The following is a 14437-nucleotide window of genomic DNA, read 5'->3' as shown; positions in this document are numbered from 1 at the left end:
TTATCAGATCTGTCTCTCCTCCCCCGCAGCTCCCAATCTCCTTGCCCAGCTAGTCCTCGTTCTCATGGGCTGGCCAAGAAATCAGATTCCCTAGGGAGGACCAGGAAGACTACTGGAGTAGTCCCGCCCCCCCCCCCCCATCACCATTTCGTTTTCCCTCTAGGATGCTCCCTCCTTCTGGCTTGCTCTTATTTCTCCATGAGATACCTGGTGGACTGTTTCCCATGTTCTACCTGCCAGCTGGGAGCAGCTCTCACCTCTTCACTCTGAGTCTCCAGGCTGACTAGGCAGGCATGACCCTCTGTTTTTATGCTGGGACTATTCTCATGACTTCTCTTGCACTGCAAAGGCTCTGTCAAGTCTGGAGCCTTCCCTTTGGGCATCTTGGGCAACCAGAGATGACATACCCCTTGAGTACTAGCTCGTGCTTGCTCATGTCACCTTGCATGCTCAGTTCAGGTTTCTGATCTTGAACCAATCTTCAAAGAGTAAAACATCCTTTCCAGATCCAGTGACTTTCCATTTATCTGGATAATGCTGTCTCTCCATTCAAGGTTTTGGAAAGCCAGAGATGAAGTGTCTGGAATAATGCCTCAGTCACTGGACACTGGCCTCAGTGTTGTTGCTGTTCATGAAGTTACAGAGGCCAAGTCTTTTAAGTGACTGGGGACTTTGCTTGCCTAACGAGACACCTCCAGCAGGCCTGGTGTTCAGATGCAGGTGCTTGGCACTTTCCAGAGTTCAGACCCCTTTTATGGTGTCTCCGGTTTGGCACCCAAAATCACCTATTGCTCTTGAAAATCATGGCCTGGGTGTTTAAGATGTTCGTGCTGGGACATTTCAGTGTTCTTTTGATTATTTTCTGCTCATAAACCTGTCTAACCAAGGCTGCTGCTCTTTCCTGCTGGCGGCCCAGAACTTGGAGCAGCCCTCAGCGAAAAGAAAGGGAGTAGGTAGAGACCTGCCCTGCCCATCATCTCTCCATTGGGGAATGGACAGAGCTCTTCTGCCCAGTGTATCGGGGAGAGAACTGTCATTCCCAGTGTTCCCAGGAGAAGCAGTTCGCCCTTGAGATGGGTGCCACAGTGAGAGGCTGGTTGCCCTGACAGAGGACACTTCTGTTAGTGGTGGCCCTGCGGAGATGAAGATGAAGCCAAATAACAAGGTTAATGGTCACAGGTGTATAGGTTGTGTGCTCTTGTTAACCTACATATGCTAATCCTTTTCTGGGCGTGCATTGTGTGCACCCTGCAGTACCATTACCGTCTGCCTACAGCCTCTATACTGGTTTCTTTTCTCTTTGCTATAGGTGAGTCTGGAGGAAGATAGAGAGAGGGAGAAAACAGTCTGGATTTGAATTGAGAGCTCTGGACCCAAGCCTTGTGATGATGGTGAGTACTTTCTCTAGTCTCTCTGTCTCTGCCTTTTGTTCATCTCTCTCTACTTTCTTCAGAGCTTTACCCTCTCTCCCTGTAGTAACTGGAAACTCCAGAGTCCATGCACCTACCTTCTGCATCTTAGACACAGCCTGTGTGGTTACATCTGAGATGTTCCAAGCTGTGGCAATAGCATCTGAAGTAGGAACCAAACTGCTGGGGAATGGAGAATGAATTAAGTAGAAGAAAGGGATCAGAACAAGTGTGTGCCATTGCTTGATGGCACCTAAGTGAGAAGATAGTGTTGTCTGGCAGCAGTTGTGTGCTAGCCCAGGTCTCTGGGCACTAGAATTTTCCCACCTTCAACACTGGAGGGCCCTGGGATCCAAGAATTGTGTAAGAGGCCCCTTGGCTCTCATTACAGACCTGGGAGTGGATGCTTAGGCTGCTATGTTGCTTTGAGGAGTGATGATGTGACTGCAGAAAAGGTAAAAGTTGGTTTCCTCATCATCTGAGATTATATCATGGTGGGAGGACTTCCCTGGCCATATGATTCCAGGGAGAAGAAGAATGTTAAGCCCTAACAAATAAAAGGGGAGTTGATTAGATTTTTCAGTTCAAAAAGAAAAAAAAATGAAAAATGAGCATCCAAACGCTAAACCCAGACTGTAGGGAAGCGTATGTGCAAAGAGAGGGGTGTGTATGTGTGTGCACCCCCGTCTGTGAGAGAGGCTGGACATGTATCAGAGCAAAAGTGTCTGTAGGGAGTCTCTGACTGAGAGCTCGGTGGGTATGTCTACACAGCCTGCAACAGCGAGCCTCCTAGCCTCGGTTGAAAGACTTGGGATTGCGCGGCTCACGCTAGTGCCCTAAAACAAGCTGTGCAGTCGGTGCTTTGAAGTTGTGGCTCGGCTGGAGCTTGGGCTTTGTAGCCTAGGGAGAGAGGTGGGCTTCTGAGCCCAAGCTGCAGCACAACGCACTGTCTGTACAGGTACTTCTAGAGAGCTAATGTGAGCCCTGCTAGCCTACGTCTGCCAGCCTGGTCTGGGAGGTTTCTTGCCAGGGGCGGAGTAGCCATACTCTGTGTGTGAGACTGCATATTGATTTTAAAGGAAAATATCATTCCAGGTGAACTGGATCCGTTTTTGGTCAATGACAAAAATAATTATTCAAGGGCAGATGGTAAGATTGATTTTAGGAGAGTATATGGTACAGCACCTCTTGGAAACCTCACTGATTCGTTTGCTTGGAAATTTGCACCATTGCATGTGTTGCCAACTGACTCATGGATGTAAACAATGCATCGAGTTGGAGGAAGTGTCCTCTGGGTACCATGGCGGTTGATGTTCAGTCTAGTCCGGTTAAAATCTTCATGAAAAGAAATATGTAGTGTTAATTCCAGGTGTGGTTGTGGATCTCTTGCTCAAGCTGGTGAGCAGTTACTCACATGAGTTGCCCCACTGAAGTCAATGGGATTGCTTGTCTGAGTAACTGCTCAAAAATATGAATAAGGCTGTTCAGTCTGGCCCTTATCTAGGTAAGGAACTTTTTAGTAGGGGGTAACGTTTTCAAAAGTCACTTTGACACTAAGGAGTCTAAGTCCCATTGACTTTCAATGAGACTCCAGTGTTGCTTTTGAAAATATTACTCTAGATCAGGGGTTCTCAAACTGGAGGTTGGGATCCCTCAGGGGGTCGTGAGGTTATTACATGGGGGGGTCGCGAGCTGTCAGCTTCCACCCCAAACCCCGCTTTGCCTCCAGCATTTATAATGGTGTTAAATATATTAAAAAGTGTTTTTCATTTATAAGGGGGGGTCGCACTCAGAGGCTTGCTGTGAAAGGGGTCCCAGTACAAACGTTTGAGAACCGCTGGTCTAGGTAGGGATTCTAACAGTGGAACCCGAATTTTCTGCTGTAGTTAAAATAGAAAAATGATTTCTTTTGTTGCTCCCAGTTTTCACATGATCATAACGAAGTTTGGTATGTAACCTATTATTTAAATCAGATTCTGTACCAGATAATTGGAGGATAGCTAATATGTCATCAATTTTTAAAACAGGCTCCAGAGGCGATCCCGGCAATTACAGGCCAGTAAGCCTAACTTCAGTACCAGGCAAATTGGTTGAAACCAGAGTAAAGAACAGAATTGTCAGACACAGGAGCGGCGCCAGGGTTTTTGCCGCCCTAGGCACTGCGCTCCTCCTCTGAGCATTCGGCGGCAGGGGTCCTTCCACTCCGCGTCTTCGGGGCACTTCGACGGCGGGTCCCGGAGCGAGTGAAGGATCCGCCGCCGAATTTTCACCGAAGACCCGGAGCGGAAGGACCCCCGCTGCCAAATTGCCGCCGAGGGTGGCAAAATGCTGCCCCCCAAATCCTGCCGCCCTAGGCGACCGCTGGCCCTGGTCAGACATATAGATGAACACAATTTGTTAGGGAAGAGTCAACATAGCTTTTGTAAAGGGAAATCATGCCTCACCAGTCTATTGGAATTCTTTGGGGTGGGGTCAACATATATGTGGACAAGGGTGATCCAGTCGATATAGTGTACTTTAGTCTTTCAGAAAGCCTTCAACAAGGTCCTTCACCAAAGGCTCTTAAGCAAAGTAAGCTGTCATGGGATAAGAGGGAAGGTCCTCTCATGGATTAGTAACTGGTTATAAGACAGGAAACAAAGGGTAGGAATAAATGGAGAGAGATAAATAGTGGTGTCCCCCAGGGGTCTGTCCTGGGATCAGTGCTGTTCAACATATTCATAAATGATCTGGAAAAAGGGGTAAATAGTGAGATGGCAAAATTTGCAGATGATACAGAACTACTCAAGATAGTTAAGTCCAAAGCAGACTGCCAAGTTTTACAAAGGGACTTCATTAAACAGGGTGACTGGGCAACAAAATGGCACATGAAAATCATTGTTGATAAATGCAAAGTAATGCACATTGGAAAACATAATCCCAACTATATTTACAACTATATTTACTAAATGAGCTGTTACTACTCAAGAAAGAGATCTTGGAGTCACTGTGGATAGTTCTCTGAAAACAGCCACTCAATGTGCAGTGGCAGTCAAAAAAGCTAACAAAGTTAGGAATCATTAGGAAAGAGATAAATAAGACAGAAAATATCATAATGCCTCTATATAAATCAGGGGTTCTCAAATTGAGGGTCACAAAGTTATTACATGGGGGGTCACGAGCTGTCAGCCTCCACCCTCAAACCCTGCTTTGCCTCCAGCGTTTATAATGGTGTTAAATACAAAAAAAGTGTTTTTAATTTATAAGGGGGGGAGGGGTCGCACTCATAGGTTTGCTGTGTGAAAGAGGTCACCAATACAAAAGTTTGAGAAACACAGATCTAAATCCATAATATGCCCACACCTTGAATACTGTGTGCAGTTTTGGTCACCCCATCTGAAGAAAGCTATTGGAAAAGATACACAAAAGGTCAACAAGAATGATTAGGGGTATGAAACAGCTTCCATACAAGGTGAAATTAAAAAGACTGGGACTTTGAAGCTTGGAAAAGACATCACTGAATGGGGATATGATAGAGGTCTATAAAATCGTGAGAGAAAGTGAATAAGGAAGTGTTGTCTACCCCTTCACATAAGAACCAGGGGTCACCCAATGAAACTAATAGGCAGCAGGTTTAAAACAAAAGGAAGCACTTCTTCACACAACACACAATCAACCTGTGGAATTCATTGCTGGGGATGTTGTGAAGACCAAAAGTAATACTGGATTCAAAATAGAATTAGATAAGTTCCTGGAGGATAAGTCCATCAATGACTATTAGCTAAGATGATCAGAGATTCATCTCTATTCTTTGAGTGTATCTAGCCTCTGTTTGCCAGAAGCTGGGAATGGACGACAGGGGATGGATCACTCGATGATTGCCTGTTCTGTTCATTCCCTCTGAAGCACCTGGCATTGGCCACTGTTGGAAGACAGAATACTGGGCTAGATGGACCTTATGTTTTCCGAGACCTGTAGCTTTTGTGCTGAAATGTTTGGTCTCTATCAAAAGCCAGATTGTCTAATTTATTTTGCTTTGGTTTATTTTAAGAAGGTTTGCACCAAATCCCCTCAGTCATTTTCAAAGTATCAGATACTTTTCCTGCATAAGAAAATTGGACACCATTATTTTGAGGAGTTAGTTACAAAATGACTGAACTTTTGACATTTCAAAAAGCTTTTTTAAAATCAAGGTTAATATTTGAACATATGGCTCTGTGCCCACACCATAGGGAATGTTGTCAGTAAGGTGTTCATGGAACTATGGATATGTGTGCACCTATAGCTATTTAATGCAATAGCGAATTGCTGTTTAATGCAATTGACAAGTTGTGCTGGTAAATGCCACAAGCCGTAAGGCTCCAGAGCACTACCACTGATGGACTCTGGTGACGAATCCAGCAGAGTTTGTTAATCGGAAGCTGAATAGCTTTTCTAGCAAGGTGATTGAGCTTTACAGGTAGACCTTGTTAGAAGTAAAACCCAAGTAACTGCAGACCTACTAGCTTATGAACGTTGTTAGCAAAACCCGTGGCAGTGAGTTCTGAATAACACCAGATATTTCTACTCCTTCTTTAAAAATCTTTTCAGAAAAATCTGCAAAAATTGCAGTGCGAAGATTCCACAATTGCAAGAAATCAGGAAATGCAAAATTACATTTCCAGCAAATTGTACTTGACATATGTAGTATTTTTTTTCCTATTTTTCTTATTATACATGTGTCTTAATCTATTATCCTCTGTCCTTAAGTATGAACTACAAAACATAAATATAAAATGCTACATTAATGCAAGAGTGAGCTGTCTTGTTGGGTTGAACACTATTCAGAGCTATACTCACAAGAAACATTATTAGCGAATCACTGGACCAAATACCATCTCTACAGGTCATGCCAGAGCTAGATGTGGAGCCCACTGTAGAAGAACTAAACAGGGCCATTGATTTGCTATCAAGTGGCAAGGCTCCTGGAAAAGATGGCATCCCAGCGGAAATCCTCAAGTGCGGGAAGACAGCCTATTACCATATCTTCATCAGTTGCTACTTAAATGCTGGAAAGAGGGTGAGGTACCACAAGAGATGCGCGATGCAAACATCATCACTTTGTATAAAAATAAAGGTGAAAAGGGCCACTGCAACAGCTACAGTTCATGTCTACCCTGTGATTCAGGGCTGGAAGATCAACTATAGACATGATATTTTCTCTGCGTCAACTCCAAGAAAACTGCAGAGAGCAAAACCGACTATTGTACATCGCCTTTGTGGACCTACCCAAAGCATTTGACACAGTCAGCAGAGCAGGTCTATTTGCAATACTAGAAAAGATAGGTTGCCCACCAACCCTGTTGAGTCTTATACGTTCATTCCACAACAATATGAGAGCAACTGTCCAGTTTGACGGGTCCACTTTGGACAGCTTTGAGATGAAAAGCAGAGTGAAGCAAGGATGTGTTCTTGCCCCTACACTTTTGGAATCTTCTTCTCGGTACTCTTGAACTCTGCGTTTAAGGACATGCAAGATGGAGCAGTATTAGATGGGAAACTCTTCAGCCTGTCCGACTTAAGTCAAAGATCAAAGTCAAAAAGGTGCTCATCAGGGAACTTCTATTCGCTGCTGCTGCTGCTGCCCTCATAGCCCACGATGAAGATCTACTACAAGAACTCATGGACGACCTTTCAGTGCCTGTCAGGCATTTGCTCTCACCATCAGCATCAAGAAAACAGTTGTATTAGGACAAGGGGGTTTCACAAGATCCCTCAATTACCTTAAATGCAAACCAGCTAGAAGTAGTTCAAACGTGCAGTTCTTCTTCGAGTGCTCTTCTTTGAATGCTCATGTGCATTCCACAGTAGGTGTGTGAGCTCGCCACGTGCATTGGTGCCGGAAGATTTTCCCTTAGCAGTACCCATAGGGGAGTGCCCCAGCAACCCCTGGAGTGGCGCCTCCATGGCACGGTATAAGGGGCACTGTGCGCTCCCCCCACCCTCAGTTCCTTCTTGCTGCCAGTGAAGGTGCTTCGGAACTGCTCTGCTCCAGCTCTGCTGTAGCTCCCCTCTTTGGACTTCATTTAGTTCGTAAGTAGTACCTGTAGTTATCCCCCCCAAAAAAGAAGTTTAGGTAGATTAGTTAAGTGCGCCCAGGTCGGGGCATGCCCCGTGCCCCGGGCTTTAAGTCGTGTGACACTTGCAAATGGCCTATGCCCGTGAGTGACCCACACGCGGACTGTTTACACTGTCTGGGGGAAACCCATCCCAGCGATCCTTCAAGCCTCGGACCAAGAAGGAGCGGGACATAAGACTGTGAGCCATCACCACGCACCATGGCATCGGTGCGCGGCGACCCAACGGTGTTCTCCACCAGTCGGCACCACTCCCTGTCCACGGGACACTCTCTAAAAAGGAGAAGAAGAGGTCTTATCCGCCAACGCACCGGAGCAAAGCTGGGGGAGAGACTAGACCCACGTTGGACAACTCTCAATCACCATTGGCCTCGCGGCCTCCGACTCAAGTCGAGCGGAGTAGCCCGGCCCACTCCGAGCTGGCCTCCCTGGACGCCAGTGGCCACATTCGGGTGCCCTCCATGCTGGAGGCCCTGCAGGCAGCTCGAGACGTTACGTCTCTACCGGTACTGGTCGCACCGACGTCAGCAGCTCCCCGGTCCAGAGGCAAGCCACCACTTGAACCCCCACTGTCGCCGCCTGGATGGTACCTGTACAGGAGTTGGCCGGGGCTCGACTCGCTCCAGGGCGGCGGGGAGCCACACCGACTCACTACCTGCTGGGGCTTGAGTGCTTTGTCTGGCTGTCGGGTCTCGCCCGGCAGCCCTTGCAGTCCTGAAAGATACAGGAAGCCCGACCCCAGCTCAGGGCGGGCACCAGCGTTAGGTCAGGGCTCAGACCCTTAGTCAGGGTTGAGCAACAGCAAACAAAGTATTTAGCCCAGGCCCTAGGTCAGGGCGGGGCAACAAACACTGAGGCGGAGCTCAGGCCCTCAGGCAGGGCTGAGCCACAGTAATAGGCCTGAGCCTCAACAGGCCTGGGGAGGGGGAGACTGCCACCCACAGGTTGGGTGGCAGGGGGGACGCAGGCCCTCCCACTCCACTGTGTCTCGGCCCGGGGCCCTAGCAGCGGCAGAAGACCCGCTGCTTCATCAGTGGGGATCCTGGCCGCAACACATTGACATCGGCTCTGGCAGTGCTGCAGCCAGACTGGGGTCGGCTGCCCCCGGGCTACTTCCAGACTCCCCCTCTGGGCCTACCTGGATGCTGGCGTCGGCCTCACGGGGATCCTGGACCATGGGTTCGTCCGGCCAGGGATCGTTTGGCAAGTCCAGGAGCTCCTCCGGATAGGAGGCACAGGGCAGGCCCGGCGGCTCCTCGGGGTAGCGGGCGCAGGGCAGGCCCAGCGGCTCCTGGCGGTCACTCTGGTCTGCGGAGGTTTCCCAGCCCCGAGCTAGGCTGGAGACGTCTGGTCTCTCCGGCGGCTGGGGCCAGACTGAGTTCTGAGGGCCCGGCTTTATACTTCCGGGTCGCCGCCTGACCCTCTGAGGGGCGGGCTCAGAACTCCCTAGCTCCGCCTACTCCGGCCTCTGGATGGGCTCTTCACCTTCCGGGGCGGCGGGGAGCTACACCGACTCACTACAGTACCACTCACAGTCGAGGGAAGTTTCCCGACGCCGTTCTCTGCACAGTGACCATCCCGTGCGCAGCCCGCACCTGTCCCCGTCGACCCCCACTAGATTGTCTGGCTGGGTGCCGGACAGCAGGGGTTCCAGGCACCACTCCACCTTGAGGGAACGTAGACCTCACTATGAGAGCGTGGCCCTCCAAGACCAGGACAGACAGCACCGGAGGTCGTTATCTCCGAGAAGCTATCGTAGCCCCTCACGGTATGGACGTTGACGCTGCTCCTGCTCTTTGTCCCATTCAAGGTCCCCGCCACGGCACCGCTCCCGCAGCCCCAGGCGTTGATAGCCCGTACCCCACCATCGCGGATCCGCCCATCGGAGCCATTCACAGAGCAACCTCTACAGACCGTACTCCCACTCCTCCATGCCGGGATCACAGTCTCGGGTTCGGCACAGCTCACGTCGCCGTCACTCGTCTCCGTCCCGGGATGGTGGTAGATTGTATGCCAGCCCAGCCTCCCTTCCAAGTCGACAGTCAGTGGGCCAGGCAAGTCAGGCGGGGCAGTCCGCTTTGACGGTGCCGCAGCAGGTGCAGTGGCACCGGGCACCCTGGCCACTGGGGAGGAATTTCAAACAGCAGTGAGGAAAGAAAAATACAAACGGATGTGGAGGAAGTAAGAATGTGGCCACAAAGTAACAAAATGAGATTGGAAAAAACCTTTCTGAGGGAAAATAATCCAAATCATACAAAATCAATGGGAGGGAAGTAAGCTAGAAAGCAGTAATGCTGAAAGAAACCAGCTGAAGAGGTATTGGGGATAGTAAATCAGATGGGAGTTTGAATGTAACAGTACCTGCAGAGTGATCATGTCTCAGAGCAGGTAGACAGCGAATCCCTCTTTGCATGGGTCTAATGAGACTGGACCAGAAGCATTATATTCAATTATATTCAGTTTTGTGCTCAGTTTTACTAGAAGGGGATCAACAGGATGAGGGGAGCTCAGAGAGGTGCAGCAAAAATGATCAAAGGGCGGGAGAGTTTTAATCTCTTTCAAATTCAAAGTGCTAACTAGGTCTATTTTAACCAAGCAACCATTAGAAAGTAGGACACAAGTTTACAAATATCTAAAGTCTGTGAAAAGGGAGAGAGAATTATTATTTAGTTCAACACAAGGAGTAATGGGATGAAATTAAGAAAGGGACAGTTTCGGTAGAACATCAGGAAAACTTTCCTACCCCCGAGATCAAAGAAATGGCAGAATCTTCCAGGGGAATTGGAGGAAGCCCCCCTGGTTGGTCTATTAAACCCTGAAATGGAAGTGATAATAGTGGCTCAATCCTGCAGCCTGCACTCTCGCAAAATTGGCAATGATTTCAGTGCCGTGCAGGTTCAGGTGCTTGGAGAGCATACATAGAGCGTGCTCCTGCATTGGCCCTGAGACACAGAACGATCTAAGAAGTCTGCTGCCTCTAATCTCTCTGATTATGGAGCTGCATTAGCTAGTGACTCTATTAGTCATGCATGCAACCATTGTCCTATTAGAAACCCTATATTGTGCTCTGCTGTAACATTACCAAGCACCCTCCCCTGGTCTGAAAACCGGTGCACTTTGTGAGGCCAGAGGAGAATTTCTTGCCAAGCTTGAAGAAAATGAACCTAGCCATTTTGGAGCTAGAGAAGTAAAAATACACCTTTGTTAGAAACTCATAAATATTTTACACTTTCCTGTACCCCTTACTGGGAAACAGCCTGGTTTCAAGGCTGCAAACTCTAAAGACCCAACATGCTTTGTAAACTAGGGCAGAGATGAGATTGAGGCAAAAATATATCAGCTTGAATAAATATGCACCATTTTCTCAAAGTTACTAATTGATTCTGCGTGAAGAGAAGCTTTTCCTGCTGGAATGCGTGGCATGAGTGAATGTTCTCAATGTCCTGGGGCAGTGCTCAGCATAGTCACTATTTGGTCAGGGGGTTGGAGAGAACCTTGGTTCCTTTCTCCGATGCTCATACAGCATTATTGTTATACACCATTGTTAGGAGGGGCACCACTCTGGATGGCATCCCGCATGGCTTGGAGATGCTGCAGGGAGCATGCAAAGGCTTGAGACATTGTCTGGGCGACTTGTGTTTTATTTGTTTTCAGTAACTCCTGAAAAACCTGCTTTTCATAAGACTTCCCTGACCCAAAGCATCCAGTAAGCAAATGTCATGTATTCATTGAAAAGCCTGACTGAGCCTAAAGACTGGTAATGTGACCCAGAGCTTGCCAAGCATGGGCCTTTTTGGCCAGTTGTGGGGAACACCCAGAGAGATGCAGTGTCCCCAGGCCTGGAGACCATATGTCCTGCTTTTAATAGGATAGTCTTGGTTTCATATGATGTTCTGGTGTCCTGAGAACATTTTGTGGGACACCTGACGTGGCCTGTTCTTTCCTTTCATCAGTCAAAATGTTTGTGTTTTTTCTAACTACAGAAAGTGGTAGAATTAGAATCATAGAATATCAGGGTTGGAAGGGACCTCAGGAGGTCATCTAGTCCAACCCCCTGCTCAAAGCAGGACCAATTCCCAACTAAATCATCCCAGCCAGGGCTCTGTCAAGCCTGACCTTAAAAACCTGTAAGGAAGGAGATTCCACCACCTCTGTAGGTAACCCATTCCAGTGCTTCACCACCCTCCTAAAAAGTGAAAAAGTTTTTCCTCATATCCAACCTAAACCTCCCCCACTGCAACTTGAGACCATTACGCCTTGTTCTGTCATCTGGTACCACTGAGAACAGTCTAGATCCATCCTCTTTGGAACCCCCTTTCAGTTAGTTGAAAGCAGCTATCAAATCCCCCCTCGTTCTTCTCTTCTGCAGACTAAACAATCCCAGTTCCCCCAGCCTCTCCTCATAAGTCATGTGCTCCCGCCCCCTAATCATGTTTGTTGCCCTCCACTGGACTCTTTCCAATTTTTCCACATCCTCCTTGTAGTGCGGGGCCCAAAACTGGACACAGTACTCCAGATGAGGCCCCACCCCAATGTCGAATAGAGGGGAATGATCACGTCTCTCGATCTGCTGGCAATGCCCCTACTTATACAGCCCAAAATGCCGTTAGCCTTCTTGGCAACAAGGGCACACTGTCGACTCATATCCAGCTTCTCATCCACTGTAACCCCTAGGTCCTTTTCTGCAGAACTGCTGCCCAGCCACTCAGTCCCTAGTCTGTAGCAGTGCATGGGATTCTTCTGTCCTAAATGCAGGACTCTGCACTTGTCCTTGTTGAACCTCATCAGATTTCTTTTGGCCCAATCCTCTAATTTATTTAGGTCCCTCTGTATCCTGTTCCTATCCTCCAGAGTATCTACCATGCCTCCCAGTTTAGTGTCCTTTGCAAACTTGCTGAGGGTGCAGTCCACACCATCCTCCAGATCATTAATAAAGATATTGAACAAAACCGACCCTTGGGGCACTCCGCTTGATACTGGCTGCCAACTAGACACGGAGCCATTGATCACTACCCATTGAGCGACATAAATTACAGGAAAAAGTCCAGTGGCACCAAGCGTTCATGGTGCTGACCAGTCTCTGCAGTGAATGAGTACAGTCACTACCAAAGCTGTGCTGCTGCTCAGAGGAAATGTTAGGGATGTGTTCAGTCTTTCATGGTAAACTCATTCAGACACCCTTCCTCAGAGAGAGACGTACGCCTGCCTCGCTTGAGCCAGAAGCTGGCAGGAGTGACATTGGGTGCACACTGCAGCCAAAAACGTCAGTGGTCACTTGTCATCCCTGGGGACATTTCAGATCCCTAAATGAAGTGACCAAATAATTATGTGATTTTTTTTTAATTTTAAGATATGGTTAACTTACTCCAACCTCGACCGGTGGGGTCCGGCATAGGAAAGGAGGCACTTTCAGAAATTGCCGAGCCTGAAATTTGATTAAGGCCAGGTCTACACTACCACTTACTTTGGTATAACTGACGTCACTCGGGTGTGAATAAGCCCCTCCCCCCCCGAGCAACGTAAGTTAAATCGACCTAAGTTCCGGTGTGCACAGCGCTATGTCGGCAAGAGAGCTTCTCCCGCCGACACAGCTACCGCCTCTCACAGAGGCGGGTTTATTATGCCGATGGAAGAGCTCTCTCCTGTCGGCACAGAGTGGCTACACCACATGCAGCATAGTGGTCAGTTCCGGTCTGTGGGTCACTGACATGAGGCTCATTTTGCAGTCGTGTCTGATTGCAGGATGTGACTGTTCAACTACTCAAGTTAAATGTCCCATTGAGAGACAATTAAAGTAAATACCTTTGTGAAACCTCCCATCCTCTAAAAAAGAACAGGAGTACTTGTGGCACCTTAGAGACTAACAAATTTATTAGAGCATAAACTGTTGTGGGCTACAACCCACTTCTTCGGATGCATATAGAGTGAAACATATATTGAGGAGATATATATACACATACAGAGAGCATGAACAGGTGGGAGTTGTCTTACCAACTCTGAGAGGCCAATTAAGTAAGAGAAAAAAAACTTTTGAAGTGATAATCAAGATAGCCAAGTACAGACAGTTTGATAAGAAGCAAGTGTGAGAATACTTACAAGGGGAGATAGATTCAATGTTTGTAATGGCTCAGCCATTCCCAGTCCTTATTTAATCCTGAGTTGATTGTGTCTAGTTTGCATATCAATTCCAGCTCAGCAGTCTCTCGTTGGAGTCTGTTTTTGAAGTTTTTCTGTTTTAAGATAGCCACCCGCAGGTCTGTCATAGAATGGCCAGACAGGTTAAAGTGTTCTCCCACTGGTTTTTGAGTATTATGATTCATGTCTGTGCCCCTTGCCCATGGCCAGCCATCCCCCTCCATCCCTCAAAGACTCCTTTGTGTGCCCCCCAGCCGTGGCCAGTCATGCCCCTACATTGCCACATTTCTGTGAATTTCCCCTGTTCTCTTTCCCCACACCCACAGTGGAGTCCTTTCCCCATAACTCTTTTCTCCTCTCCATCCTTTCCCTTCCAGTACTTTCCTTCCCCAGCCCCCAAGGGAGAGTCTTTTCTCCCTGTCTCTGGCTGCGTCTCCCTCCTTGGCCCTCTGAGCTGTGGCTGGCAGGCACTGGTGGGCCAATGCTTTGGGAAGTTGCAGTGAGGGGAGCTGCATGCTGGAAGCTGGATCGAACTTGCAATGTGTACATTTAACACCCCGACACTAACCAAAGGGCAGTAGTAAGCAGCGTTGGCTGGAGTTGTGGGAGGCATGTGGATAAGGGCATTGTAATGTTCCACCATGCTTTACTCCCTCCAGGCATGGTGGTGGGGAGAATGCTCCTTGACACTGCCAGCCAAGGACTGTCATGACTTGATAGCGTTTAGAAAACATCTCCAGTAAGCTAGGCAGGCAAGGCTCCTGGAGACTCGTGTTCAGGAGTCTCTGTTCCCCATGA

At 48.2% G+C, this 14437-nt stretch overlaps 1 protein-coding gene across 1 annotated transcript in view; it reads left to right on the top strand.

Moving 5' to 3' along the window:
• The window catches only part of MTMR4 (myotubularin related protein 4), an 81169-nt gene that overhangs the window by 11711 nt on the left and 55021 nt on the right, over positions 1-14437 (top strand). Inside the window, exon 2 of the mRNA XM_024217159.3 lies at positions 1310-1391. Coding sequence (XP_024072927.2) covers positions 1386-1391 — 6 coding nt within the window. The 5' untranslated portion in view covers positions 1310-1385. The remainder of the gene's footprint in view (positions 1-1309; positions 1392-14437) is intronic.

The sequence above is a fragment of the Terrapene carolina genome, unplaced genomic scaffold (assembly GCF_002925995.2).
Source record: "Terrapene carolina triunguis isolate 2854851 unplaced genomic scaffold, T_m_triunguis-2.0 Scaffold454, whole genome shotgun sequence".
NCBI classification, from domain to species: Eukaryota; Metazoa; Chordata; order Testudines; family Emydidae; genus Terrapene; species Terrapene triunguis.
Note: the sequence above shows the minus strand (reverse complement) of the source record. Positions and strands in the feature narration are given on the sequence as shown.